Here is a 27,974-nt window from a genome sequence, read left to right as displayed (position 1 = left end):
ACTGACCACAGGAGGGCAGCAAATCTTGCATGTTGTTGTATTATGATTTTATATAACGTAACATGATTGTTTAGAATAACGTTGTTTAAAAAAAGAAGATACCATACAAGAAAAATGTACATCAGTAATTAAAATTCGGAAATATTTTTTATTCGATTTTCTAAATATAGTGTTCTACAGTTGTGAAAATCAGCATAAAATAATCAGAAAAAAAAAACACACCACTATGCTATGTAAAAAGCCCATTTATTCCACTTTATTCCACATATTGTATCCCCAAAATACAACTCTACATCATGTTTGTCTTTTTTAATGCTTAATAATAATAATAATAATAATAATAATAATAATAATAATAATAGTAAAATCCATATAATAAATTATAGCTATTAAAATCTATGTAATTTTTTTTTTAAACAATAAACAATCCAGAAATGAAGAGAACAGAAGGATCACGAGTCAGGTTTTCTGTCTTAAAAACATTCTTTAAAAAACATAATTACATTTCGTATGGACGAGGACAACACTAAAAGGGTGAGGAAAGTGGAACACTGCAGGAAAAAAAGACAGAAAAACAAACAAGATTCAAAAACTAGAATTACATCTTTATATATCATTTTACAACTATACAAGATCCTATTTAATTAAAAAAAAAAAAAGTGACACTTCTGTGGGAAATCTTAACATTCAGGAAAGCAGTCACTAACACACAGTGATGGAGGTTCGAGGACTTCTGCAGGGTTAAAGGTGTCCAAAGAAGACGGTACGGGACCGAGAGCCCAGCTAACTCCCTGAGTGTGTGTGTGTGTGTGTGTGTGTGTGTGTGTGTGAACTAGCAAGACGGGAGCCATGCAGCAGTTTGTGTACACAATCTAAAAACCGTTAAATACATCATTTTATAAATCACACTTTGCCATCATTTTCCTTCACCTTACAGTGAATCTGTGCAATAGCACTTACAATATATGTATGTTTAACTTTAGACCAAATTATTCCGCTAACTGACGCGTGCTAGAGTGAATCTACATCGTATCTATTGCACAGTCCCATTATGACACTGTCGTAAACACCCAGAGAACTGTTTTTTTTATAACCAGATTTTTTTTCATTAGAAAACCACAAAGAAACCAGTAACTCTAGGTTGAGACGACTGCTATTGCAGCAGTGCAGGAAAAACACGACACGTGAAGCAAGTGTCGACGGCCGGGACGATGAAAACAGTCTTGAAAACAGATCTTTTCGCATGTCGCTATTGAGGGGGGAAAAAAAAACGTTCTGTACTAGATTTATGTAACGAGTTCACCCCAAGATATGGCTATATAACATACTGAACAAGTGCCCACACATAATGGGCCTCATTTAATAAAATTGTGTGTAAATGTTTTCGTAGTCCAATCTGAACTTAAAATTCACGTTTATTTCAGTAACGTGGATTTTCTCACACGGCCAATGTTGACAATGCCAAGTCACTCATAGTCCTTCCAGGATTTTGCGATTTTGCAATCACCGAAATGAACGCGCAAGCAAACGCCACAATATTCGGAGCTCGCAATAGATCAAAATTACTGCAGGTTTTCCTCGGATTCGGGCCGAGACGCGACAAGTGACTGCATCACGACGCGCATTCAGCCGAAGCCCTCGACGATTCACGTGCGTCGAACATGAGTACAGCTGAAAGGTCTCGTTTACCAACAATCACTGCGAAAGACCATGCAGAACGATTTTGTGCGATTGCGATTTCACCAATTCGAGTAGTTTTCCGCAAAATAAGCACAAAAAAACTCAGTAAGATTCATCATTCAAATCAAAAAGATCAATTCATTCAAATTTTGGAAAAAGCCGCAGCAATAATCAAGCATTTCTGGCCGCGATAATCGCAAAAAAAACAACAAAATCCTGTACGGACTGATTTACAGTATCATCATCCTCACATAAAAGGTTAGCTTATAATTAAATTTTTATTTGTATTAAAATACAAGTCTTCAGGCAGAAATAAGCCTGAATTAAAGACTCACATTCTGTAACACATTTAACCTACGAGCAGTAAGCAGGCCCAATTTGGCTCTTTAGCCTTACTGTAGCGCCATCTTCTGTTGTGAATAAATAATACGTTTGGAAATACAACATGGCTCCATTTTTATTTAAAAATGAGCAGCTGATCATCGGGCTAATACAGCACATCTCCCTTCGGCCTGTGCGTCAGTTCCATTTCACATCGTGTCAGACCAAAGTGTGACTTGTAGTCTGTAATATACAGTATGTGCTTCAAATACACACTCGGAGGCAGAGCGCGTTAAACAATAGTGGGCCGTAGCGGAAGGGGGGGGGGTGTCTACTGATCTGAGAGAACAGCAGAGTGAGGGGAAAGACCTGGAGAAAGCTGGTGTGTTTGAATGTGTGTGTGAGAAAGCACACGCAAGCACGAACTTGAATATCACCTAGCCTAAGGGTGAGAGGGTGTACTAACTTTGCTCATTTGTGGAGGTGTAAGATCTGTAAGTGCTATTTACCTGCTTTTAAAATAACAACAAAAAAGAAAGCAGCGTCTCAGCTGGTCAGCTTGAGTCAGAATTTATATTATTATTATTATTATTATTATTATTATTATACTTCATACCACTGTATTTTCCAGACAAGACACGCTACAAAATTCTGTCTTAGGGTTAACCCTAACCCACGTCATACTACTGTTGCAGGCATTTTTATTTTAACTTTAAAATGATACTTCAGCGCCCCCTACTGGAGCAGTCCAGTTCATATATTTTCTTCCATTATTATTATTATTATTGCAGTAACCATATTGTTTCCTCTCATTCCCCTATAATATCCGTAATGCCGCCTTTTTACTGCACACGACGTCTGGATACGACGGACTGAATTCGCCTCCTAGCGACTTTCGTATTGCGTTTAAATTTCAGTAGCTAGAGATGAACATGGCACAAGTTTATCAAATTCTGTAACCTAAATAAAAACGTGAAATGATAAAATTGTTTAATTCTCTTCATGTAAATAGTTTTGACGAACATACGATTTCTTGATGACAACTTGAATGTTGTTTGTGTCTAGCTAGTCGCGGTATTGCCGCATTGCTAATCGTGTAACATGAGCTAGCTAGCGTCTATGTTAATAAAATATGATTGATTATGAAGTAAATGCATTTCAGTCACTTCCTGTCTAGTCGTAGGAGTTGAAAGCTTTGTTGGAAGCAGTGAAAAGGCAGCATACGTTTATATTTTATAAACGGGGGGGGGGGCACCCTTGTGATTCACTTTATATACTTTTGTTTGTTCGCTAAAGCGTATATATACCTATACCGTAAAACCACTAACAAATGGGCTAATGCAAAAAATGATAATAACGATAACGTGGATGTTGTCTGGAAAATACGGCACTTTGCTTTTCTTTGATTACAAGAAAATCAAAACCAAAATAACAAAATACTACACGTTTCATTCTAGAGTGGCTTTTCCAGGAAAAAAAAAGAGAAACGAACCATTTTTTCATTCTAAATAAAAAATAATAAGGAGAAAAAAGGTCAGAATGAAGACCTCAACCGATTCCTTCACATGCCTGCGTATAAAACCCTAAAAGAAACAAAAATAATACATTCTGTCTCTTGCTCGTAAGGCTGTACTACATTTCCACTACATTCAGAAAAATTGTTGGGGGGGAGGGGGGAAGAAAAAAGTAGTCGTGTCCCACAGAGTCTCCCAGAGACTCGAGCTCTGATCCTATCCTACACGCTGTAGAGGGATCGAAAGTGACCGGGCGAATGAATAGTTAAGAAAAGGTGCCAAAACTTTCCTGCAGGGTTGTTTTATGTCATGATAGCAGACAACAGTCTGGATTTTCCATGTTTCTGAACTGGATTTTTTAGACGAGGGTGCCGAACAGCTCGTAAAATAAAATACGACATGCGTCACGCAAAAGTTTGATAACTGATCGTTAGCTAGCTAACCGCTGGTAACCATAACTCAAATAAATATTAACCTAGTATGATTAAATTTGTCCCGATTTAACGACGGTAGTGCTTTATCACAGTTTTCTTGCAGTTACCAGCGTGATGATGTATGCAATCACCACGGCAACGTTAACACGGCCGCATGCAAGCGTTGGCCATGTAGCGTAGCTGTTTACGTCCATCCTGTTCTCGTCACCAACTTAAGCCAGTATTCGAAAGACCGATCTGTTCTGTTCCGACCGAACAGATCGTTTTGACAGAATTTGTAGCTACAAGTAATGCATAGTTTCACACAGGTCAAGAACATTTCTACATACGTAGGCGAACTCAAATAAGCCGCCATTTTTCCGGTATCCATCGTCTGAACTTTTTATGAACTATTTATTTCTCCTCGTCAGTTTAAAATAAAAACGATCCTCCAAACCGCTGCTCTCTTTTAAAAGCCCCCTTGGGTAATTTCATTCAGGCTGTATTGTCCATCACGTGTTAAGGAACGAGCTCAGAGACAGGGATCGAGGGATTCGGAGTCCAAAAGTGTTGTGTGCGGGATTGTCAGTGAGCTGCTGGTCTGTTAATGACGCTTCACGTCTACCAGTCCTTCGTTTCATCCCTACATCCTTCTCACTTTCTCTCCTCGAGCACCAGTTTCAGTGACACTCTGGCGCCGTCTAGCCCTTGGTGGAGTCGGGGGAGGTGCTCTCACTACCGAACACCTCCCGATACAGCGGGGGGAAGCTGTAGGCTGTTTCTGGGTGGAGCAGGCGGAAAAACTCCAGCTTGTCGATGTGGAGGTTGCAGATCGACTTTATCGCGGGAAGCTTAGCCAGCATCTAAAGATACGGGGGGGGGGAGGGGGAACAGAGACGAGAATGTAAAAGATTTGTTCGTTTATATAGTTAAACTCATAGTCGTAGTATTTTGATAACATTTTGTAAATCTTTAGTTATATGCTGTCATGTTTAAAAATGGTGGATATGCATACCTTGTTGAGTTTGTGCTCGTTGGCGCCCTCTCTGTTCAGACAGCGCTGCAGCGCCTGATAAACTTTCCCCTGCAGCCTCTGAACTGGCTGTCTGTCTGTAAGCCAGGGCCGATCTGTTTTAAAAAAAAAAAAACAAACACACACATCCCATAAAACATTCAACTCCTTCGAATCTCCTAACCTCGACTCCCACGTCAATAAGCTTGATAAAGTCACTAGTCTTAAACAATTTTTATCTCTATGTCAAGGTCACCTACAATCTCGTCCATATACATCTATACGTATACACTGAGGCGGCCGTTTACTTAGTTACGGTTATTCAATATATTCTGTCCCTATATGTTGAAATATAGCCTTTATAGTATAGTTGAAATGTATAAATATAGTTGAAATTTAGCACTTATCTCTAAACCTGTGCAGTTTTATTTATTTTCTTAATTTCATTGTTTGGACCATTCTCAGAACAGCGCACAGTTCTACAATCCATGCGTTGTTGATTCAAAATAAATAAATAAAAAGTCTTGCATGAAAAACTTAGTCTGTCATAAGAATATGCAGGTTTTTTTGTTAGTTTTTTTTGGATCTATGCTTTTGTAATATATTATGAAAGTATTTTATGTAGAAATGGTGCGATGCCTTGGACTAAAAGGGTGCTTATAGGCTTTCGTTACGTATTGGCTAGCTACCAGTGCAGACATGAAACATACCTTGGTTAACTGTTACGAATACATATACAATGAGAATAAGTGTGTAGTTCCCCACCAAGTCAGTAAAAAAAAATATTAAAAACATGTACATATTAGAGCTCGACGGACTGAACGCTTTTGCAGATTAATCGGCACGGATAACTGACTAAGTATCGGTTTATCGGCAAAAACCACACCGGTAGTTTTTGCGTCCGTCACGGGAGCGGCTGAGAAGGGTACGCTGTCGTTATACAGTACGAGAGCGGCCTCTAGAGGCGGAATAAAAAACATCACTGACAAATTTTGTTGTGTTATTTGAACTGTTTTTGAACATTTTGGATCAATTTGGATGTATATCTTATTTACAGTTAATATATTTATTAATATTTATTTCATTTAAAAAGTACAGTATACATTTTCATGGCACAGTCAGTACTGTTTATTTTTGTAATAAAGTTCAGCAATATTTTACTTCGAGTGTTTTCATTCAGTATCAATTTTAAAAACTATCGGTTGATTAATCGGTTATTGGCAAGTACCGCCCAACTTATTTATATATATATATATATATATATATATATATATATATATATATATATATATATATATATATATATATACACACATATACACACATATATACACACACACACACATACATGTTAAAGATTTTACAGTTTAAACGTTGTCTTTAACAGAGAGTGCGCTTGCCAATACATTCGTGTGTGTGCGCTATTCACAGCAATTTTTTTTATTTTTATTATTTTTTTTTTTTTATGAACACGCTCGCCGATACTGCTCCGCGTGCTCAGGTCGACCGTCCTCGTGCTCTTTATTAAACACCATTAAGATCCGGTTACGCGTACTGTAGGAACACGATGTAGTTGGAGCGCAGTGTGTAGTCTTCTCTGCTTTGGTCATTAATCGTGAAATACGTCCAGATCGCTGTCATCTGTTCATTAGTGCTACGGCGGATCGTAAGCCTACGTCACATTGCGGTCACCTGGTGTCGGATGTTCATACTGGAACATTATTAATGAGTATGGTATTGTACCGGTATCAGCACCTTTATCGATACATCCCTAATAATAACAACAATAGTGTGCAAGTACTGTAGATTTTATGCAATGCGACGGCATCAGGGTGCTGTAGGACAAATGAAATTTTGGATATAGGATTTAATTTAAGACCTGGGGAGAACAGGACGACGGCGCTGAACAGAGCCATTTCTTCTTCCGTGAGCTGCAGGCGGCTCATCGATTTAGCGAGTTCAAACACGGCGTTCACCAGGTCATCACAGCCTACAGGACGAAGAGGGGGGGGGGGGGGTAAATCAAAAACGTGTTCCCATAATCCAGCACACAGAGGCTCTCGAGCTCTAGCTCATGGTTGGCTGATCATCAAGCACAGCACAGCACAACACAACACAAGTCAGTCAGGTGTAGAAACTTCTAAAACGCACAGAACGTGAAGAAGGTGCTTTTAATTGGCACTTTGAGTAAATATAGTAATTAAACCAATGAACCTGTACCCGGTGGCAGCGATGCACAACATTTTAATCATACAGTATGTGTACTCAGCTCGTACAGGATATTCAGGTTTGAGAATATCCCGAGAGTTATTGAGTTATTAGTGGAAACTGCGTGCCAGCTGGCATCTGCGTCTGCGTTCCTGAATCACACCCTGCGAATACGTAACCGCTCCATAATGACACAAACGCCACGTACCAAGAGATTTGAAGAGCTGGACGCTGGCGAACTTCCCGTCGAAGAGCAGCGTGTGGTTCGTGGCGTTGTAGGCTCGACACATCTGAATCAGCAACACGCTCAGACATCCTGCGGAGAGAGAGAGAGAGAGCGAGAGAGAGAGCGTGAGAGAGAGAGAGAGAGAGAGAGAGAGAGAGAGAGAGAACACACTGATTCAAATCCAAACATATTTAAATGCAACCGTTCAAAACACAATGTCTAATGCACAGGATTATTGAGCTTCATTTGGGCGGCTGTGGTTCAGGTGGTAGAGCGGGTTGTCCACTCATCGTAGGGTTGGTGGTTCGATTCACAGCCCACGTGACTCCACACGCCGAAGCGTCCTTGGGCAAGACACTGAACCCCGAGTTGCTCCTGATGGCAAGTTAGCTCCTTGCATGCTGTGCGAGTGTGTGTGAGAATGGGTGAAAGAGAACCAGTGTAAAGCGCTTTGTAGAACCGCCAAGTTTTTATTTTCTCCATTTTTAAAAAGCACTGTATAAGTGCAGACCGTTTACCGTTTAGTCGCCAACTGAACGAATCAAACTGCTTTAAAACGCTCAAACGCCCAGAAGAAACGTTCTGGAAAAGGCTAAACGAATTGAAGGCAGGAAATGAAATTAGGAACTGGAACAGGATTCAATCTGAAGAAGAATCGTCGTGCGGTGTATTTCAGTACAGACAGAAGCCGTAGGAAAAGTTAAGCTTAGTACACAACATTTCCACGGAAACCTGACGTTAGGGATGTTTCCCGAGAAATGTCCTGTTTCTATGGAAACTTTCTGCAACACTTAACTTTTACTACATCCACTACTGTGTGTGTGTGTGTGTGTGTGTGTGTGTGTGTGGGTGTGTGTGTGTTCTCTCACCTGCTTTGAGCAGGATAATCTGGTCATTCTGACACAGCTCCATGAAGCCGGAGATGCGCTTGGCGAACTCCACCACGTACTGGATGGCATTAGTGAGGTGCGCCACACACTGCTGCCACATCGCCTCCATCGGCTGAACAGGAACCAACACAGAGTGCGAGTGAGCGTGTGTGTGTGTGTGCGTGTGTGTGTGTGTGTGTGCGTCATACACGTCTTACACTGAGCGCAGTTTGACTGTTTTGGATTTATACGGTACGTTTCAGGGAAGGTCATAACCACATTATGAACTGTTATAACGCCTATGAACTGATTGAATTATTCGAGATTTAAAGGGACGAGTACCTTGCTCTGGTACGTGCGAGTTTCCTCGGCCGTGTACAGGTTCCACGCGAGCCGTTTCAGTTCCTCTGTACTGTACTGACTCGTCTCTACATGTGACTTCACCACACTCTGAGCCATGCGTTCTGCAAATCACACACACACACACACACACACACACACATGAATATACCACAAGAGATACCTACAATCCAGCCTTTTTCACTACAACAAAGAAACACTTCAAAATGAAGCAAATTAAAAGAAAATTGGGTCTTAAACGTAAAATTTCATTATATGCGTCATAAATGAATTTCCTATCACGACGCTGTTGAATTCTGATTGGTCAGAAGGTGTTGATTAATTCTCTACACCAGCAGCACGGGTTTATATTCATGCGCTCGTTCTGATATGTTGCCGTTTCTATAGTAACGGCTCATTCACAGGGACTTGAGATGATCTTCCTTTACGGAAGGAGTCTCCAGCGTAACGGTCTGAGGTAACGCTTTAACAGGAAGTTGTCCGACACCTTCAGGAGTTTGTGGGTTCTCTGTATTGTGTAGAGTAAGGTACAGGGCGCTGTAGGAGACGTAGCCTGTGTCTGGGATGCGAGACTGACCTGTCTCGAGCAGCGAGAACCCCTCGCTGAGCGGCGAGTGCGTATGAAGGAGCTGGTATTCGTGTTTTAAGACTGCGGAGCCGTGTGAGGACGGGTTGCCACCTCCGCTGCTCCCTTCTCCGCTCGTCCTGCTGTTGCCCTGCAGCTCCAGGCCGCAGTACTCGTCCTCGGGGGTCAGGGGCAGGTCGAACAGCAGGCCTCCGAGGTCGTCGAGGTCGCTGAGGGCCGTGCTGGAGCTGCGGCTGCAGGTTCGCGTGTGTCCGTCGTGGCTGTTCTCTCCGGGTTCCTCCACGCCCACGGCGCCGGGGGACAGGACGCTGCTGACGCACTCCTGACCCTGCTGATGTTTCTGTACCTCAGCGTACAGGCTGTCCCGCTGCTTTTTAGACATGCGGCCAAACTTCACCGCTGAGAGAGAGAGAGACAGAGAGAAAATGTCCTTTAGCGCATGATGGCGTGTTCCCTGAACGTCCGAGACTCTCGAGCACGTAGTGTATGGCGTTAAATATAGTGCACAGTGTGTGATTTGAGACACAGCCTTACACTAGTCACTAATGTCCACAGACCGTCCCATCACTGACCCTCTATTATTCATATAACTCAAGACTTCTTAATGGTCACTGCTTATAAAATTTTCATTATGAAGTGTTAATAATAGTGTGTTGATTTACGACCGCGATCTTAGTAACGGAAGAGTCGTAGCGACGTAAGGAATAAAACACTCCGTGCTCTATAACAGCACGTCTAAAAGAGTCTCGTTCCCCTTATACCACAGCAACCTGCCGACAATCACACGCGTGTATCGATTAAAATTTCAACCAAACATCACACTTTACTTTTTATCCATTTATAGTTACATCCAATGTTGCGGAACATTACCGAAGCAAGTCGGGTCCTGTTCTCGCTTAACGTTTAATAAGACCTTGTCGCGTTACACAAGAAACTCCCCCGTCCCGAAGACGTCGGCTTTACCTCCGACCGTCCCAAAGCGCCGACGCTGGAGACTCCTTCCATCGACGGTCCCCTTGCGGAAGACCGCGCCGCATCAAAGACGTCTTAATGAGATCGTTTATAAAGTGGAGCGTCCGCCGTACGAGTCCCTGTGAACGGGCTGTCGCTATAGAAACCATAACGTGTTAATATAAACCTGCGGTCTGCGGCCGTCAGAGCTGCCGTTAAGAGAAAATGATTCGACACAAGCGGACTTTGTCTCACCGTCGCGGCTCATGCCGAGCGCCAGGCATTTCTGTAACCGGCAGTGCTGACACCGGTTCCTGTTCGTCCGGTCGATCATACAGTTCCTCTGCCGAGAACACGAGTACGTGGCGTTGTTCTGCTGACTGCGGCGGAAAAAACCCTGCAAGGGAAATTGTTTTTATTTATTATGAATTGAATCGTATCGCGCGCGAATAACCGACATTTAGGGGGGAAAAATGAAGTAATAAATGTGCGTTACGCGATTTTAATGCACGACGCGGAGACCACCTGACGTGACCCCGGTATAATTACTTATATTTCAAAAAGAAATACATTTCGTAGTCGTATACATTGTACATGTATCTATAGCAAATCGCAAAATAATAGGATCGGATATTATATATATATATATATATATATATATATATATATATATATATATATATATATATATATATATATATATATATATATATATATATGTTTACGCATTTTTACTGAGAGAAAAAAATTAAAATGTCGACGATACTGGAAATGATTCCATAAAGGACGTGGATTTATTCAGAGACGTTCCATACATCAAGCAGCATACAGGTTATTTATCCAAAAACATTCAGGAAATTATTATTATTATTATTTAAAACTGTCAGGTGAGTAAAAATAGACACGTTAGAAAATGGACTTTTTGCCTTTGAATATATGAAAATTCTTTCTTACAGCGTTAATGGGAATACATTTAATTCCGGATTTTTCACGATGGATGAATATAATAATAATAATGTTTCAAAGCAGCGAGTGATCACACTGTATCCGTATTTATTAAATTACTGACAGTATCATTTACACAGATGAGAGAGCGAGAGAGAGAGCGAGAGAGAGCGCGAGAGAGCGAGAGAGAGAGAGCGAGAGAGAGGTGTGCTGATTTATTTATTTGTTTTTGTTTGTTTGTTTATTTTTAATGCATGAATCTACCTTACCTTACATCCTTCACATGTGATCACTCCATAATGGATCCCTGATGATTTGTCCCCGCAGATCTTACAGGGGATCACCTCGATTTGAGCTGAGAGAGAGAGAGAGAGAGAGAGAGAGAGAGAGAGAGCGCGAGAGAGAGAGAGAGGTTCCTCACAAACAAAATCAGAGTTCCTGAAACATATTTGTGGTCATATAAACCGCTTGTACCGGAGTGTGATCTCCTGTGTCCTCGTATCTCTTTCATTTTGTTCACCGGCACGTCACGCCGCATTTGAATCACAGAAGAGAGATATAACGCTACGCTTAATGTTCCGGTTTTACCTACAGTTTAAACTCGATCCCCGTTTCGTTCCTTCACTCGCGTACCGAGCGTCCGTTCTACGTCCGTTTCCAAGACGATTCAAATATTCCGTAAAGCGTATTTAAAGCGAACGCTCGCACGCGAATCATTCGTCTCGATTCAGAGTCAAATCGCTCTCTCACCGCAGTTCACTCGTTTCCCTTTCAAATTGAAGTGGGCGGGGCTAAGACGATGCCGTTTGTCCCGCCGACAAAGCATTCGTGAGTCGCTACCGCGTTAATTCTAGAGCCGGGCAAGTTAGTGCACGTAGGGTTGAAAACCGCAGATTCTCGAGTGTCAGTCGTACAAGCCGATTAAAATATTAAGCCACGCCCATCGGGTCAGTCGTCTTACGGGTCTGTTTAGGCAATTCAGCTAGTGATTCAAACGCTGATGGACGTGAGGTACCGTGCCATCGTTTCTCATGTTCTGCAATGTGCTCTTTGAGTAGTTACGGGTAAAGAGGGAAAAGGAAAAAAAGGAAGAACGAAAAAAAAAACCACCTTTCGGTTCACGTGACTGTGTAACGGTGAGCGCCGACCCACTTCAAGGAAATGCTTCATGTACAAAAAGAGTATTTCAGGTTTGTGTGGGTTTTTGTGTCTCGGAGCATTCTGTTGAGTAAATAACGCACTTCTTAAGGACGACAAGGCGATCGTGCGCTATGCCGTACGTAGGAAGAATATATTCGGCGCAGCTTTGGAGGAGGAAGGAAGGGAAAAAAAAAAAAAAAAAAAAAAACGATACTGAGAAAGCAGAGACGAAACTGTGAACTACTAAACCGTTAGACGTTAATCGTCGTATCTAACGCGTTTTAATCCGTAAGTTCTAATCAGGTGTGAATGAAGAGAGTCTTTGTTGCAGCGGGGTGGAGAGAGTGTGTTCCTGGAAATATAATCGGAACAAAAACGGGAACAGTAAGCCATCGCATGCGATGATAAAGCCCAAGGCGACGTTTTAAAAACCACCGCCGACGTTCCAGAGACGCGGCGTTCTACGGCGTTCTGCTTATCTAAACACCGGAGTCCTCTCTGTCCCGCAAGAGCAGGTCACGAGGACGAGTGACGTTATAAAGTTTCCTTCGCTGCACTTTCTGGAAGCCACGAGAGAGAGAGAGAGAGACTATGTTACAGCAGAGCAGAGCAACACAGACTCATCCTGATAAAGTGTGTGTGTGTGTGTGTGTGTGTGTGTGTAGATCGTAATAGGTTTGTGTGTGATGACGCAAGCTGTTAGATAAGGCCTAGTTTATTAAGATTTGAGGGAGGAGGTGGGGCGCTGAATATCCGGGGGTCACCGGACAAACACTCGAACACAAAACACTCGAACCCTATTATCACAAGGAGGAACTGTGATTCAGAACACGGAGCGTACGCGTGTACAAAAAGGTAACAACAAAAAAGATTGAGTGAAGATTTAAAAAAAAACAAGTCCTGGTGATGTCAAACGTTCTCCTTTCTTCTTCTGTCCTCCTTCCTGCTGTTACATAAGCCCTAGCTGGCTACTTCCACGCAACGGGAGAGGACGGTCACCATAGCAACTGTAGTGATGAGTTTCTCCCCGTTTTGTCCCACCCCTTCCCTTTGAACGAGCACTCTCGGAAACAATCAGCCTCCGATTGGTCAGGATAACGGACAAGTCGCGAGCGAAACCGCGTCTACCGACACGTTTTCCAACCGGAGCAAGCGAGAGGTGTCATTTCAACGCCATTTCTATCCGTTTTCAACGTTTCAAATCGGTTGTGAACATCAGACGCACCCGGTTGCCAATCCTAAGAATGCCGACACTTTTTTTTTTTTTTTGTCCATTTATAGTTACATGTAATGATGCGGAACGCCTATGAAAGTTTCTGATGTCAGAAAAGGTAAAGGTCAGAGCTTTACCTCTGACTGTTACAAAGCGCTGACACTGGAGACTCCTTCTATAAATGTTAAAAAAGTAAACGGCTCCCTGCAGAAAACGTCACCACATCGACCCTTACACGCGTTTTTTTCCAAATCCGTCGACGTGCAGCGTCCGCCCTGTGGATGAGCCGCTACTAGAGAAACCATACTGGAACGTGTTGTAACGAGTACGTTAATATAAACCTGCGATGTCGTAGAAGCACTGACGATACACTCGGATATCGATATCGCGTCGCCCGTCATATCGTCCAGCCCAACAGCGCGTTTCACAAACTGATTCAAACCCTACCGGAGACGAGGCCCCGTCTCTCTCCAGCACGTTCTTAAAAAGTCCTAATAACTCACGCTAGCTCGTGACTTGTGACAGTACATCAGGAACATGTACTCGTAAAACTATTTTTAAGCCATGGCGACACGGCCGAGACGAGCCGCGATGTCAGAACCAGGCCTCGGCCGATTTTCCCTAGAAGACACACCGCTCTAGGGCGCTCACAATTAGGTTAATCTGTCCAAGCTGTTTCCTTGTGTCTACACCGTTTGGTTTAAAGACTCGCATTGCTCGGGGGTTAAAGTGGAGGAAAAAAAAAAAAAAAGTGCTCCTATTTCTGGCACCCTGGTGTTACCGGTTTAAGCACACGGTTATGTAATACTGAAGCTCTGCGACGACACGCTAATTCTGTAACGCGCTCTAGCAGACGAGACGGCTTTCCGTGCACTGTTTTATCTCTTCATTTTCACATTTCAGTGGATATCATGGTTATACGTGACTTTATACACGCTCTAATGACAGCGTGGGCTTGGTTTAAAAAGTTTTAAAAATCCATCTAGCAAACAAAATGCATTTTGATTAGTGAAATTTGGACTAATAGTTTTAAAGAATATAGGAAAAAAAAATGTCCAGCATCTCTTTAAGCACATATTATCAGGTAATGTAATAATAATAATAAGAAGAAGAATAATAAGAGAAGAAGAAGAAGAAATTCTACTACTACTACTACTAATAATAATTTAATTTGGCCAAGTAACTAGCCAAGTACTGTTCAAAATGGACAAAATAGACACGTTTGAGTTTTCTTTATCTGTGGCACTCCTAAACTAAATAGTAATCAGTCCCTCCAGGATTTGGCGATTTTTGCGATCGTAGAAATTAACGCAAAAATCAAGGAGACTCCACGATATTCGGAGGAGCCTGCCATTTAAAAAAAAAAAAAATTACCGCAGATTTTCTACAGATTCGGACCAAGACGCGTCGCGCGAAACGTGTCGTCGCAACGCGCGTTCAGCCGAAGCGCTCTCCGGTTCACGTGCGTCGAACACGAGTACAGTTAAAAGGTCTCGTTTATCAATAAGCTTCACTGCGAAAGCCGCGATTTCGCCGATTCGAACGGTTTTCTGAAAGAAAGAAAAAAAGCACAAAAAAACTGCATCGCAAATTTTGAAGGAAAAAAAAAAAAAAAAAACGCAGAAAAATGAACCATTTTTGGAAAGAAAAAACCCTCCACGAGATCCTGTACATTCTGATTAATACAGAATAGCGCACTGCATAAAGATTACAAGGCTGTTATGTGTTATATCCTATGTACAGAGCATTTATACTGAATAGGAAGCCATTTTTGATACGGCGGGGGTGGGGGAATTGCTGTAGAGTTAAAAAAAATGGGTAGATTTTGTGTAGAAACTCAAGAATGGAGCCAACAACAGTGGAAAATCTACAACATATTTACACTTATGATGAAAGTGACATACTGAATTGTGTAACCGAGCCACAGTTCGGAAGAAATTCACCGTGAACGCCAACGCCGAAGCGATTATAAGCACCGCCCCCAAACGATCCCAGAATCTGTCCTGTGTGCGGTCTCGAATATTCTGACCAAGTGTAAAAAATAAATAAATAAATAAATAAATAAATAAAAAACGCCCTCAGACATAATTACATCAATATAAATATTAAGCATTTGCATATTCAGCTCGATATTATTTGCAACAGTTTTAAAGGAATTTGAACTTTAGTAAACTCGTATTTACTTGGTCAGGGATAAAGATTTGGACCCAAGTCTCTCCAGTGTGCTTTCAATAAAGCGCTCACGTTGAATCTGCGTCAGGCTTTGTTTAGTCACAACCACGGGAGGAAAAATTCATTTGATTCGGTGCGTTCGGCACGGCTGTGGTCACCACCGAGAGCTAATTAAGGCGAGATTTATTAGGGTTTGTGTTTATCAGGAGAGAAGCTGTAAGTAATCTTACACTCCTTATCTCCACGCCTCTCTCTCTCCCTCTCTCTCTCTCTCCCTCTGCATGTAATCAGTGTGTCAGTGCTGAACATCCAGTTCTTTCTTTAAAAATAAAAAATAAAAAAACAACAAAAACATGTGAACGAGCCTGGCAGAAACCCAGAAGGTCTTATTTACCATCACTGTGTATTTACATCAGAGTACAGAGAGCTAAAGCATTGCTAACACCGAGGGGCTGAGATCTGTACACCGTGTACACCATGGTAGGATAAATTATAGGAGCAGAGTGCGACTAGCTGCACTGAGACATTCAGCTATCTAGCCAGCTAGCATAACACTTTTCCTCACAAAATAACTAGCTAGCTTTATTCTGGGACACTTTCTACTAGTACCTAGCTAGCTAGCTACACCTGGCCATAGTCTCTGACATCATCTAGCTAGCTCTGTGTCAGCATATTTTAATGTTAGCTAGCTGGGAATATTTTAAATAGGTGGTTGACTAGCTAGCTAATCTTGGAAATAATTTCTAATGTTAGCTAGTAAACTAGCTTTATTTTAAGGACTTGTTTTTAAACAATATAAAGGGCAGCTAGCTATGCTTGGGGATGTTTTCTAATGTTAGCTCGTTAGCTTTGTTTGAGATATTCTCTAATATTATCTAGTGAGCTAGCTTTATTTTGGAATATTTTTCAAATACAACGGTGGTGATATTTTCTAATTTTAGCTCGCTAACTTTGGGACATTTTCTAACGTTAGCTCATAAAATAAACAGCTTTATTTTGGGACACTTTTAAATATGTAAAATATATATTTTAAAAATATATCCATCTATGCTTGAGGATTATTTTTAATGTTATGTTTGGGCCTATTCTTCAACATTTGCTTAGCTAGCTTGGTTTGGCATGGTCTCTATTATCTAGCTAGCTTGTTTTGGCTACAAATGTCGGGTCTTCTAATGTTGCATTTTTTTTGGACATGTAATTTCTAAACATTATCCAGCTAACTTTTGTTTGGGTTATTCTCTACTGCTAGCTAGTTAATTGTATTAGCTAGTCAAATCGAACATTATATAGCTAACCTTGATTGGGTTCCTAAATTTAGCTTTCTAGCTTTGTTTGGACATGTTCAATAAAGTTAGCACGCTAGATTTGTTCGATGTTGAGGATGAGGATGTTGTGCATGATTTAAAAAAAATATATTATCGAAAAATAAAAGTGAATAAATAAACTTCAGCTTGGCCTCTCTGAAAGTCCTTTTTTAATTCTCCCCACGCCATTTTTCACAGCTCATAATACAGATCCGTGAACACTAGCAGCTCTGAATGATTAGCACGATGGTTTTACAAGCCGGCAGAAAAGATTATTTAACAGGAATGAATGTAAAACTGTGAGGTTTCATACATTTTTTGGGTTACGTCTCGTGATATGTAAAAAAATTTTTACTAGCCTTAAAGATGAATGTAATTCAAGCTCGCTTTGTAGTCCATGAACGCTCGTGTTTTCTGCCTCAATGTCTTTTTTTTTTTTTGCATAATTAAAATGTTTTTGTTTTTTTTAAATCCCAGTTTCCTTGTTACAGCTTCACCTGCGAAGCAGCGCTAACCGACCTTGTCCCTCCAGATTCCTCTTCAAAATAAACAAACAAACAGTACGTACTATACTAAAGAGACTACTGTATATAATGCCTCGTAATTGGACGTGACTGTGGAAGTAACTCATTCAGTTATCCAGTTCAAACTAAGTTTGATCAAACAAAGTGATGGTATGTAATCCTTAAGATTGTCCTCTACATATTTTAGCATGGGACTGATTAAACCTGTAGGAGCACCGGAGCTGGTAAAGTAAGACGGTGGAATGACACCACTGCTCCTCATTAAATATGCACACGGGGATGAAATCGCGCTTCAGTATAAGTAACAGGACTGAATTAAAGCTCTGGATGTGTGTTGGTGTTTAATTAGACGCCGCAAGCTAAAAAGAAAAAAAAAAAACGAGCGTCACTAATATATTTTTAATGGTTGTGTTTTACTTCTTACTCATTTCAGGTGTTTTTTTCTAGTTATTATCTATACATAAGCTTTTACTTTAATAACATGTCAAGGTATTTATTTCTGTTCTAAACACATTTAGGCTTGTAGAGAGAGAATCTGCACACGATATATGCTTAAAGCACGTAACTTTTCAATTTCTGAAATATATCACCATCTTTACTATTTATTATCAGAATTTGTAAACATGGACTGTTTATTCTTAAACTATTTTAATTCAATTCAATTTTCATTTAAATGTGACGCTCTTACGAACCCCTGTTGGGGGGGGGGATTTTCTCTAGAAGGGTTTAAACCACTTCACAAACATTAGTCCATAACAGCCTATATTTATGTTTATATGTTACAGTGTTTAGAAATAGAAAATGTTAACAGGCATTTCTCTAAACGAATAAATATTAGAGCACAAATTTTTCTAGGTTCATTCGATTTATTGATTCCTTTTTCTTTCTTTTTTTTTTTTTTAAACGCATCTCAAATTTCCAGGTTTACGCGCACATCAAAATATCAGAAATAGAAACCCGACTTCTAGAGAAGCTTCACTAGTCGGTTTTCATGTAAACAAGAATCTAAATACGAGCACGGGAAGCGTTAGTTAGGAAGGGTCGCTACACAGGTCTTACGAGTGTGACAGTGTGACGGTATACGTCGAGAGTGAAACGCGTGATACGGGTATAAATGACGACTTTACAAATCGACCGTATACATCGTTTGTAAGCGAGGCACTTTGTTTCGTATACGCGAGATATTTCTACTATGATACTCTCAACAGCTCTAGCGGTTTGTGTAACCGATCGTCTCGCAGGTCGTCCTCCGAGAACGGGAAAAACTGTGATGCTCTGAAAATGTTCATTTCGATCACACCATGAATTGCTCATAGCACCCCACACCTTAAAATGTCTAATCTGTTCAATGAGATCACCCATGACAGTGGCGAGGCGAGAGAGGAAGAGCGGCAGCCGAGCCCCAGGCAGCCCGAGGACGAGTCGGTATCAGTCCACGCTGTACTCGCTCATAAAACATTAACACAGGGGCCCGTATCTTTAAGTCGAGCCCTTTGTCCTTAAGCGTGTGTTTGTAAAAGAGAAGAAGGAGCAGAATGGTTTAGTCCAATTACACACGGAACACTGCTCAAGACCAAACCGCTCAGAACAATGCGGCTATAAGAACATATTTATTACAATTATCAGCTCAGTCCCAAGCACAAACACTGCCTAGTTTAATTACATACTGAAATGTCGGGCGTTTCTTAACTCCTGGACTAGCTAGATAGATAGAAAATTGATGTACAATCATCATCGCAATCCCAAACACTGCCTAGTTTAATTACATACTGAAATGTCGGGCGTTTCTTAACTCTCGAACTTTATAACTAACTAGATAGATTTTAAAATCGCCTGCAAACCAGAGAACTCGCGTAAAAAAAACTCTGTAAAATATATTATAAAAATAAACGATTTAAACTTGAACAAGACAAAAAAAAACCATTAAAAATATATATATATATTTTAACATATTTGCTATCAGTCTGCTTAATGTCGTAATACCTATAATATCCACAATCCTCTCAGAAAGAAATGTGCCTGACCAAGAACTGGTTTATAAATTTGAAGCTTGAATAATTATGTAAAATAATTAAGCATTACAGATGGCCTTTTGTTTTTGTTAAGGAGTGGTCAGGCTGAATGGGGAAGAAAAACAAAAACAAAAAAACATTTGGAGTTTCAACGGGACAAGACGCAGGAATGTTGAAAACGATTTTGTCTAGCCAGTAATAGTTAAGTTTACATTTATTAATTTCGTCTGCGTGATGCTTTGATCCAAAGAGCATACAACTAAGTACTTGAAGGTTAAGTTCCTCACTCGAGGAGCATGCTGGGATTTGAACTCGGAACCTTCCAATCAGTAGCCCAGATCCTTAATCACGCAGCCATATAGAAAGGCGTTAATATTTCATAAAGATCAAGGTTTGGTTTACATTTGTCTCAGGTTGTACTGCTTTTGTTATTAACTTTGGGGGGGGAAAAAAAAATATCCATGGTTTTTGAAAAGGCTCTAAATAAATTAGTAGCATTATCATCGGTGCTGAAATACTGGCTGGTGAAAATGACTTTAAAAGAAAATGAAATGTTCACTGGAAGCTGGAGTCGTTTTTTTGTTGGAAATGACAACTCCGACTAGCGAAGATTAAGATTCTCACTCCGATGGACAGTTACACGAGCTCCTCAAGGCTACCGAAACGTATACAAGTGTCCAAGACGGTTCTGTGCAGCTACGGTTTCATGTCCTTGAATATAAGTGCTGTACTTCAACATGGACGGGAGTACGTGGAAACTCAGCCAAGACGTGTCGTGTCTGAAGTTTGCTTTCATATTCTCAATTCACGCTAGCAAGTGACAACACGACGGCTCATTTTCTAGAGTCGATACTGTACATGCATGGCTCATAGCCAAGACGTCCGCGTGCGACATCAACCGACACCTGAATTGAGATTCTCTCACTTCTGTGCAAATTAGCTACGACACTTTAAAGTTCAAAGGATTCACCTTGGCGAAAGTTTACGACTGTTACTCGTCACACCGTACGACACGATGCCAATAAAATCTTGGTTAAATCCGATATCAAACTGTGTGATAACGTGTGTTCTCCAAGTCAGGTTACAGGGTGAAGATCCTCTAACGATAGACCTACGATTCATCGGCGCAATCCAGGCTCAAGCAGAAATATGAACAACGCCAGGCCTCTGTATGAAAGTAGCCGGGCGGAAACACTTTTGAAAGGAAAAGACGACAAGTTTGGAGTCGTTCGTGGCTGGGGAAAAGACAAAACCTTGGAGTGTCCATTCTTCAAGTGAGCTTGAGGTATTAAGGACCTTTCTTTCTGTCCGTTCGCACGCATGATAGCTTTGCAACTAACTCATCGTACAAGGGACCCGAGCATGCTGGCCGGTAAAGTTATATTAACGAATGTGATTCATTCGCATTTGTAATTGTATTCGTCGCTGTCCCATGAGTTTGGCGGATGGATTGATGGATTTTAAGAAGCAGAAAATTTCAGACATCCGAGATCTCTTGGTTTTGCGGTGACACTGAATGGGTCTTTTACGACGTGCGATTTCTGTGTGTGTGACAACAAAATCGAGGCTGATAATCCCACAGGGTAAATCCGGCTTATACCCCACCCCCTCCCCCGATTACCATGTATACTAGCTCGGTGAAATCACCTCACCTCACTGAGGTGGACTCTGTGACCCTTGCGTTCGCGTCATATTGACCCACGGTGGTAATAACACTCTTCCGCCATAGAGGCCGCTGTTTCTTCCGACCGACTTATTTTCTGTGCAAAACTTTTTTCTTTTCTTTTTTTTGTTCCAATATCCATCCACAATGAGGCTTTGTCACTTCCGGCACAACATTTTTTGTGCTCAGAATAGACAGAGCAGTGGATAACAGTGTGCTCTTGTTTATCGATTTGCCCAGTTTCCCTGTGTGAGATTAATCCTCACAGACAGAAGTGGGTCAATGGAGCAGCGGGCTGACACACTTCACTGCTGCCGCCATGTTGTGCGACACACACACACCCTTGCAAACTGACACACTTTCAACAAGACTTCATATTTGTCATTAATGAACAAACAAGCGGCCGTTCAGTCAGAACAACACGGCAGTGCTAAATATCTCAACTAAGCTAGCTAACAGATACATCTTAAACGACAGCAGTTTTACGGTTACACCGAACACCAACTAGGATAAAATATCATCAAATAAACCCTTGTGTTTACAACCTATTGTGTAAAATGAAGTTAGGAGACATTTTAAGACACCTGTATTTATTTATTTATTTATTTATTTATTTTTAAATCACGCTGGTTCCCCTCGAGTTACATAACCTTAAGCCGTATCCCAAATCACCACGCACCAGACGTTGAGTGGACTAGGTAGGGTGTACAACGCTAGTGGATGTAGTGCACTTATAAAGGGAGCATGGAGACGATTAGGATTGAAGCAGATGTCCAAGTAAACACTGAGTTAAACGTCACTTTCATGGCTGTCAAAAGTTCCCTGCGGCTTTGCAGGGAATAATGTGTATTAAAAACAACAACAACAACAACAACAATAATAATCTCAAAGCAAAGTATGTAACTATTTACAGAAAATGCGTATGTATGTATGAGCAAATTGAATATAAAATCAATGTGTGTGTGTGTGTGTGTTGAACTCACCTCTCATGCTGATATATTTTTTTTTCTTTTATATTATCTGTAAATAATGATGTAAACTCCAGGACATTTGAACATTATATGGAGGCAGGAATGGGATGAAATTAAAACCGTTAAAGCAACTAAACCGCATGAGGTTCACCGGAGAGTCGCGCGCAGAAGACAAGAAAGCGATCGAAGCGGCTGGAGTTCATTTCCGTTTCAATCCTCGTATCGGTGCTTCTTTCCCCCTGCGGGGTGTGTGTGTGTGTGTGTCTCTCTCTCTCTCTCTCTTTCTCTAACCTACTTTTCAGCGCGTGGACTCTCACATGACCTCGCACCGCCGGTCCGGCCCTCCTTCGTTCTCCTTCAAGCCAATTCAGAGCACGCGCCTTAAAAGGGGCAATAGGTGTAAAAACCGGGAGTCCTAGTGGTTTCAAGCGGAAGTACAAAAACATTGAAAGTTTTTTTTTCTGTTGGTTTTTTTTTTTTTTTTTTTACTTGACTCTACCTTTCATTCCTGTTCATGTACACAAAGCCACGCCCCGTAAAAAAAACAAGACAAACAAACCCAGCAACAGCAAATGTTTTGCCAGCAGATTCTTACACGTTATAAACATCACTTTCAAGCCTGTGAAGGGCTGGATTCCTATCCGGGATATTCCACCCTTTGCACCCCGGTGTTCCTGGGAATAGGCTCTGGATGCACCAGAACCCTGACCAGCGCTGACTGAAAAACAGTTTGGTCATGTACCACAGTTCCTAGCCACCAGCCAGCTCTCCAAAGGCGAACACACGCTTACTCGACTCACGCTGCGTCACACTAGCTATGTTTCCATCCGAGTTGGGAATTTAGCTTATGAGATCGATTGGAATGTCGCATAAATCGTTTGCGAATGAAGCACCGTTTCCTTCCGACGTGTTCAAGAGAACAAAACAAAAATCGTCACTTCCAGGAAGACTGGCACAAAGTGGGGTGTGGGGGGGGGGTCATGAAACGTGATACACAAGGAGTATTACTTTTCTTTTGTGACACGAGGACATGTCGCACTGAAAAGCAAAACCATCACGTCGCTCGATCTCATCAGTGAAAAAACAATCAGCAGGGGCTTGGGGTTTTTTTTTTTTTTTTTACACAAATGAAACATTTACAGAATTTGTCAGACGCCCTTATCCAGAGCGACTTTACATTTATCTCATTTAAACAACTGAGCAGTTGAGGGTTAAGGGCCTCGCTCAAGGGCCCAACAGTGGTAGCTCGGCAGTGCCGGGGCTTGAACTCCTGACCTTCTGAACGGTGACCCAGAGCGTTTAACCGTTGAGCCTCCACGGCAACCCTTGCCGTGCGTCAGACGTGAACATTATCCACCTTTAAAAGCAAATCAAACCACGCCCCTTTTGTGCGTGGGCGTGGAAGCAATTGAATCTCGTGGCATTGCTTTTCGTTAGTGACCTACAGAAAACGTTTCACACTGAAAAGCAAGACCTTCATCGCGTTTCTCTCATGTTAATCCGCAGGGGGTTGCTTTATTTTTTTGGGCGGGCCGGGGGGGGGGGGTCAGACGTGAATTCAATCCCTGTGTCGTGTTCATCAGTGCGTTGCAGTCGTGCCACACTGAAATGCAATCCTTGTCCATTCACAGCCCTGAGGCGTGGTTGTGATCTCCTCTGAGAAGGTGAGAAGTTCCTGAAAGCGTTGGCGTCTATGTTAAAGGAACGCCCTTAATCATCCAGCTTGAAAATAATAAGCGCTTCATTATCAAGCTTTATTTATTGATTTATTTTTTTTAAAAATTACTACTAACACATGATAAAAATGCATTCAGGCTAAAATTAGGACGTGCGCTGGTTTAAACATTAGACCTGAGGTCATGTACAGTGAGTGATGAGCTCTACGGAACTGTGTGAGAGTTAAAGAATGGACATTTCTGCAGGTACACAGGGACTTTTGTTCTTTTTTTGTAGTGATCTGTTTCAGTGTGTGTGTGTGTGTGTGTGTGAGAGAGAGAGAGAGTAAATTGTGGCAGTGGGTCAACACGCCAGCCGTGTGGGAATCTCACACACTACCTGCTTTCTGCTCTCGCTCGCTTTGTTCACAGGTGGACCTGCAGGGATCACGCTTGGGGAAGAAATCCGAAACCGACGGGTTAAATGACATGCGTGTATACGGAGTTGTTCGTTTATCAGTAACGTGATAAGTGTACAGCATATGTGTATAAAAGAGAAAAGTAATGTTCTTAAAAACATTCCACATGTTAGAATTGCAATGCTGACGGTTCTTACAGCTGTTAATCTGGCAATATAGTGATAGATGATGATTACGAAACCTTTTAATAAGCATATAATACACGAATAAATAAAAACAACTCTAATGTTAATTTAGCAAATAATCATCATCATATTAAATAATTAATCATATTAAAATCGATCAATATATATGCTACTAGTAGAGGAAATATAGCATTAGACTTTATGAAATGCTATGTAAAAATAAAATAATGTTTTAAAAAATAATAATAATCTAAAAATAATAATAAAAAATGCATTTGTAAAATTTCTCAATAAGTATAAAATTACGTCAAGGAACACACTATACAGTGTATACTGTATGTAATATTGTATTGTGTAAAAAAAAGTCATATTTTTAAATATTTAATTCAGATTTTAATATTTTTAAATGCTAAAATTATAATGACGATTTTATTTCTCCTGCCTTTTTATTACTTTTTTTTTTTTTTTTTTAAATATCTGGCAACTTGGTGATAAATGATAGAAAAAAAATAAAATAATAAAGTATACAATACACAAATAAATTACATTTAGAAGAAACCACAGCATCACACTTTATAAAATCCTACATGAATAATAAAAATATATATATATATTTTGCAATTTGTAATGTTTGTTTTATTTATACTGAGTAGAAAAGTACTTCACGGTATAAAATATATGCTGCCAAATCGTTGTTGTTTTTTTTTCATGCGTATGGTCATTAATGACTGATAAACCGAATATCTAATGTGAAATGAATGTTCAAGTCCATGCTGCATGCCATTTGATATTTTTCACAACTTTTTAATGAGACGTCTGTTTAAATGATATCAAAAAATTGTACTGCGGTAGTTATACATATAGTAGTTCACCAGGTTATAAAAGTGTTCTGTTACGTTACTATAATAAGTCTGTATGGACAGACGAGACATAAAGGATTATTATTCTCGAATATACATGAACATCAACGATCCTCAACAACAACTGCTGAGATTTCTTCAGCGAGCGTGTGAAACGTGGCCAAGGAAAACTGTGACATAAAGAAAGAGCGAAAGCGCCGGGGGGAGGTGGGAGGGGGGACGGTGGGGGGGGGAGGAAGAGGAAAGGATGAGTGTGTTATTTAACCTGGGCGTGATGATTATGAAACGAGAAGTGATTTATAGTAAGTAGGTTAGTGGAACGAGACCAGAGCTTCATCATCCGCTCTCAGCTTTGTTTACACGCCGATGATTCAGAGCACCGAGGAAAGAGTGGATAATTGAAGGTTTGTTATACAGCGTTTAATGTGGAGGAAAAATAACACCAGGTTTTAAGATACAAACATGAGCGGTTACTGTAAACGTCCATCTCCACAGCCTTTATTACTGGAAGATGATGGTAGAGAAACATAATTAGGCGTAGTTGTATCCCTCGTCAACAGGGACGTGCAGAAGGGGGCGCTCTAGAGGCTCGAGCCCCTCTCGACATTACTTAATAAACAATTATATTATGTAAAAAGCATTCGAATTCAAATCAACACGAGAGCGTGCACAAGGAAGTCTGACGATTTTCCTATTTATTTGTCCGACTCGAGTCTGCCGTCAGATAGTGTCGTTGTCGTGATGCAGTCGCGATGCGTGTCGCTTCAACGGGCGGGTAGACAGGTATGCTGAGACCGCTAGCTCTTCTGCTAACCTTTTCATAATATTAGCAGCGTTTTATACGCTTATCGCCGGTAGTTTTCAAACTGACCGAGAGGGAAAGTGTCGGTGAGGACGAGCTACTCGAGTTCGTTACATTTCCAGACACGCAAGTCGCTTTGTTATATCATATGTATGTTATATAGTCAGTAAAGGCACGATGCCGAACAGACAGAGGCGGCAGGAAATTAAAGAAAAACTGAAGGAGGAGGCAGCGAAATGGACCGCTTCATTATCAACATGGGTGAAAAAGGTGAGCTAGCAGGAGGCAGAGTTAGGCTCGCTGTGATAGTCGGTGTTACGCGGTGTTCTGTTCGGCTATACTCCGATTACCCTTGACCCACTCTGGCACCGACTATCACTAGTCAAATTAGCTCTTTGGTGATCTAGCCCTTTTTGACATTTGAGCCCCTGCCCCTGAGGAACTCTCTTCACGTCCCTGTTTATATTTTGAAAGAAATATAAACAGTCCTGGGTTCCTGTTGTAGGATTCTGCATAGAACCTGCATAGAGAAGTGTGTGTGTGTGTGTGTGTTGAAGTGTGTGTGTTGAGTGTGTGTTATGACCGAGTGCTACAGGAACACACACTACAGCTCTTAGCTCTTACCACCAGTGAATAATATGCAGCTTTTCCCTCTGAGAGGATTATTTTGGAATCCAGCTCTCCTCACCATAATCCACTCCCTTCCCCTCGCTCTTATCCTGATAATCCTCAGAGTCCCCTCCCCCATCTCCAGCACCAGATAATCCCTCCACCCGTCTCCGGCACGCTTTCATCTCCCTCAAGCCAGCCTCTATTTTCAGCAGTCCTGCATCCTCAATGTAGCCCACATCAATAAACATTTAGGCACCACTCAATTACTGTAAAATAAATAAATAAATAAATAAATAAATAAATAAATAAATGTGTGTGTGTGTGTGTGTATATATATATATATATATATATATATATATATACACACACACACATCAAATATAATCAATCAGTCCAGAAACATTCAATGTCTGATGTTTGTTTGCTTTTGTACTGGAGCTGAGATGTTCATATGATAAAGGACTAAATCCTGTTCAGGGCCACGGTGGATCCAGAGACTATCCCAGGAACAATGGACCGCGCCACCCTGTAATGCACTATACGTCACCCACAATCTTTTTTTCAGTGAAAACGCGTCCAAATCCTCATGCATAATATTGTTAAACATCATAATAACATTTGACAATAAAACCATTTGTTCATATTCATACAGTATAGTTTAAAGAGCGCCGTGATTTTCCACCTCGACGTTTAGGAGCCGGGGCCTAGAGGGGAGAATGATACAAAATCCTGATAAGAAAAACTTGGACATCTGTTGTCCAAGATGGCCGTCCTAATAAGCCCATAACCCCCCCCCCCCCCCACACACACACACACAATCCCCCCACCCCCTATTTAGTCGTTTGCTAATTCCCACTCACGAGCTAGCTCTCTCTCGTCATGTGCTACCTCCGAGATATGTGAAGACACTGCGTATTTTTGCTGTACTGCTCATGCTACATCACAGGGCAGCATAACTGCGCTGTCTACCCTCTTCTGCATACACGAGCTCACAGAAAGCCATGATTGGTTAGTGTCACAGGAGAGAGAGGGCAGACATTTTTGCTCTCTTGGATTCCCAGGTTGGTTGTCGGGATTTGTGAAGTTTTGATCATGTTGTCGGGCATGTCTCATGGGCAGCAATGTGATTGGCTGTCGTCGGTATCAGGAGTTCAATGGTAAAGCTAAATGGGTGGGTGGTGGGGGGTGGGATTGAATGGCAAAGCACACTGGGTTTAAAGTGCGATGAAAGCCTAGCTCATGGAACGCCTGGAAGGACTCCTACTTTGCGCAATCCGCAGTATGTGTTTCCAGTCACAAATATTGCTTGTGTCATGTAATAACCAGATGATAATTATTTTTAATTGTGTGATGCCCC

The 27,974-nt window shown here is 41.2% G+C and overlaps 1 protein-coding gene across 1 annotated transcript; it reads right to left on the bottom strand.

Annotated features, from left to right (window-relative positions):
• Positions 1-51: 51 nt before the first annotated feature.
• Positions 52-22,515, bottom strand: rorca (RAR-related orphan receptor C a). The gene is made up of 10 exons (XM_053625973.1): positions 22,097-22,515; positions 11,355-11,440; positions 10,396-10,537; positions 9,181-9,588; positions 8,586-8,707; positions 8,244-8,376; positions 7,357-7,464; positions 6,820-6,930; positions 4,944-5,056; positions 52-4,791 (listed from the first exon to the last, which is right to left on the bottom strand). Exons 1-10 carry the CDS (start codon positions 22,101-22,103, stop codon positions 4,630-4,632), a joined length of 1,392 nt encoding a protein of 463 aa, XP_053481948.1. The 5' UTR covers positions 22,104-22,515; the 3' UTR covers positions 52-4,629.
• Positions 22,516-27,974: the final 5,459 nt, after the last annotated feature.

Source organism: Ictalurus furcatus, chromosome 5 (assembly GCF_023375685.1).
Source record: "Ictalurus furcatus strain D&B chromosome 5, Billie_1.0, whole genome shotgun sequence".
Classification (NCBI taxonomy): Eukaryota; Metazoa; Chordata; class Actinopteri; order Siluriformes; family Ictaluridae; genus Ictalurus; species Ictalurus furcatus.
This window is presented reverse-complemented; position numbering and strand designations above follow the sequence as displayed.

Bases quoted from the DNA above. Each gene is read 5' to 3' on its own strand.
- rorca (XM_053625973.1), bottom strand. The intron at 10,538-11,354 runs GTAAGGTAGATT...TTTCCCTTGCAG, and splicing joins TCACATGTGAAGGATGTAAG to GGTTTTTTCCGCCGCAGTCA. The intron at 5,057-6,819 runs GTCTTAAATTAA...TTTTTAAAACAG, and splicing joins CGTCGTCCTGTTCTCCCCAG to ATCGGCCCTGGCTTACAGAC.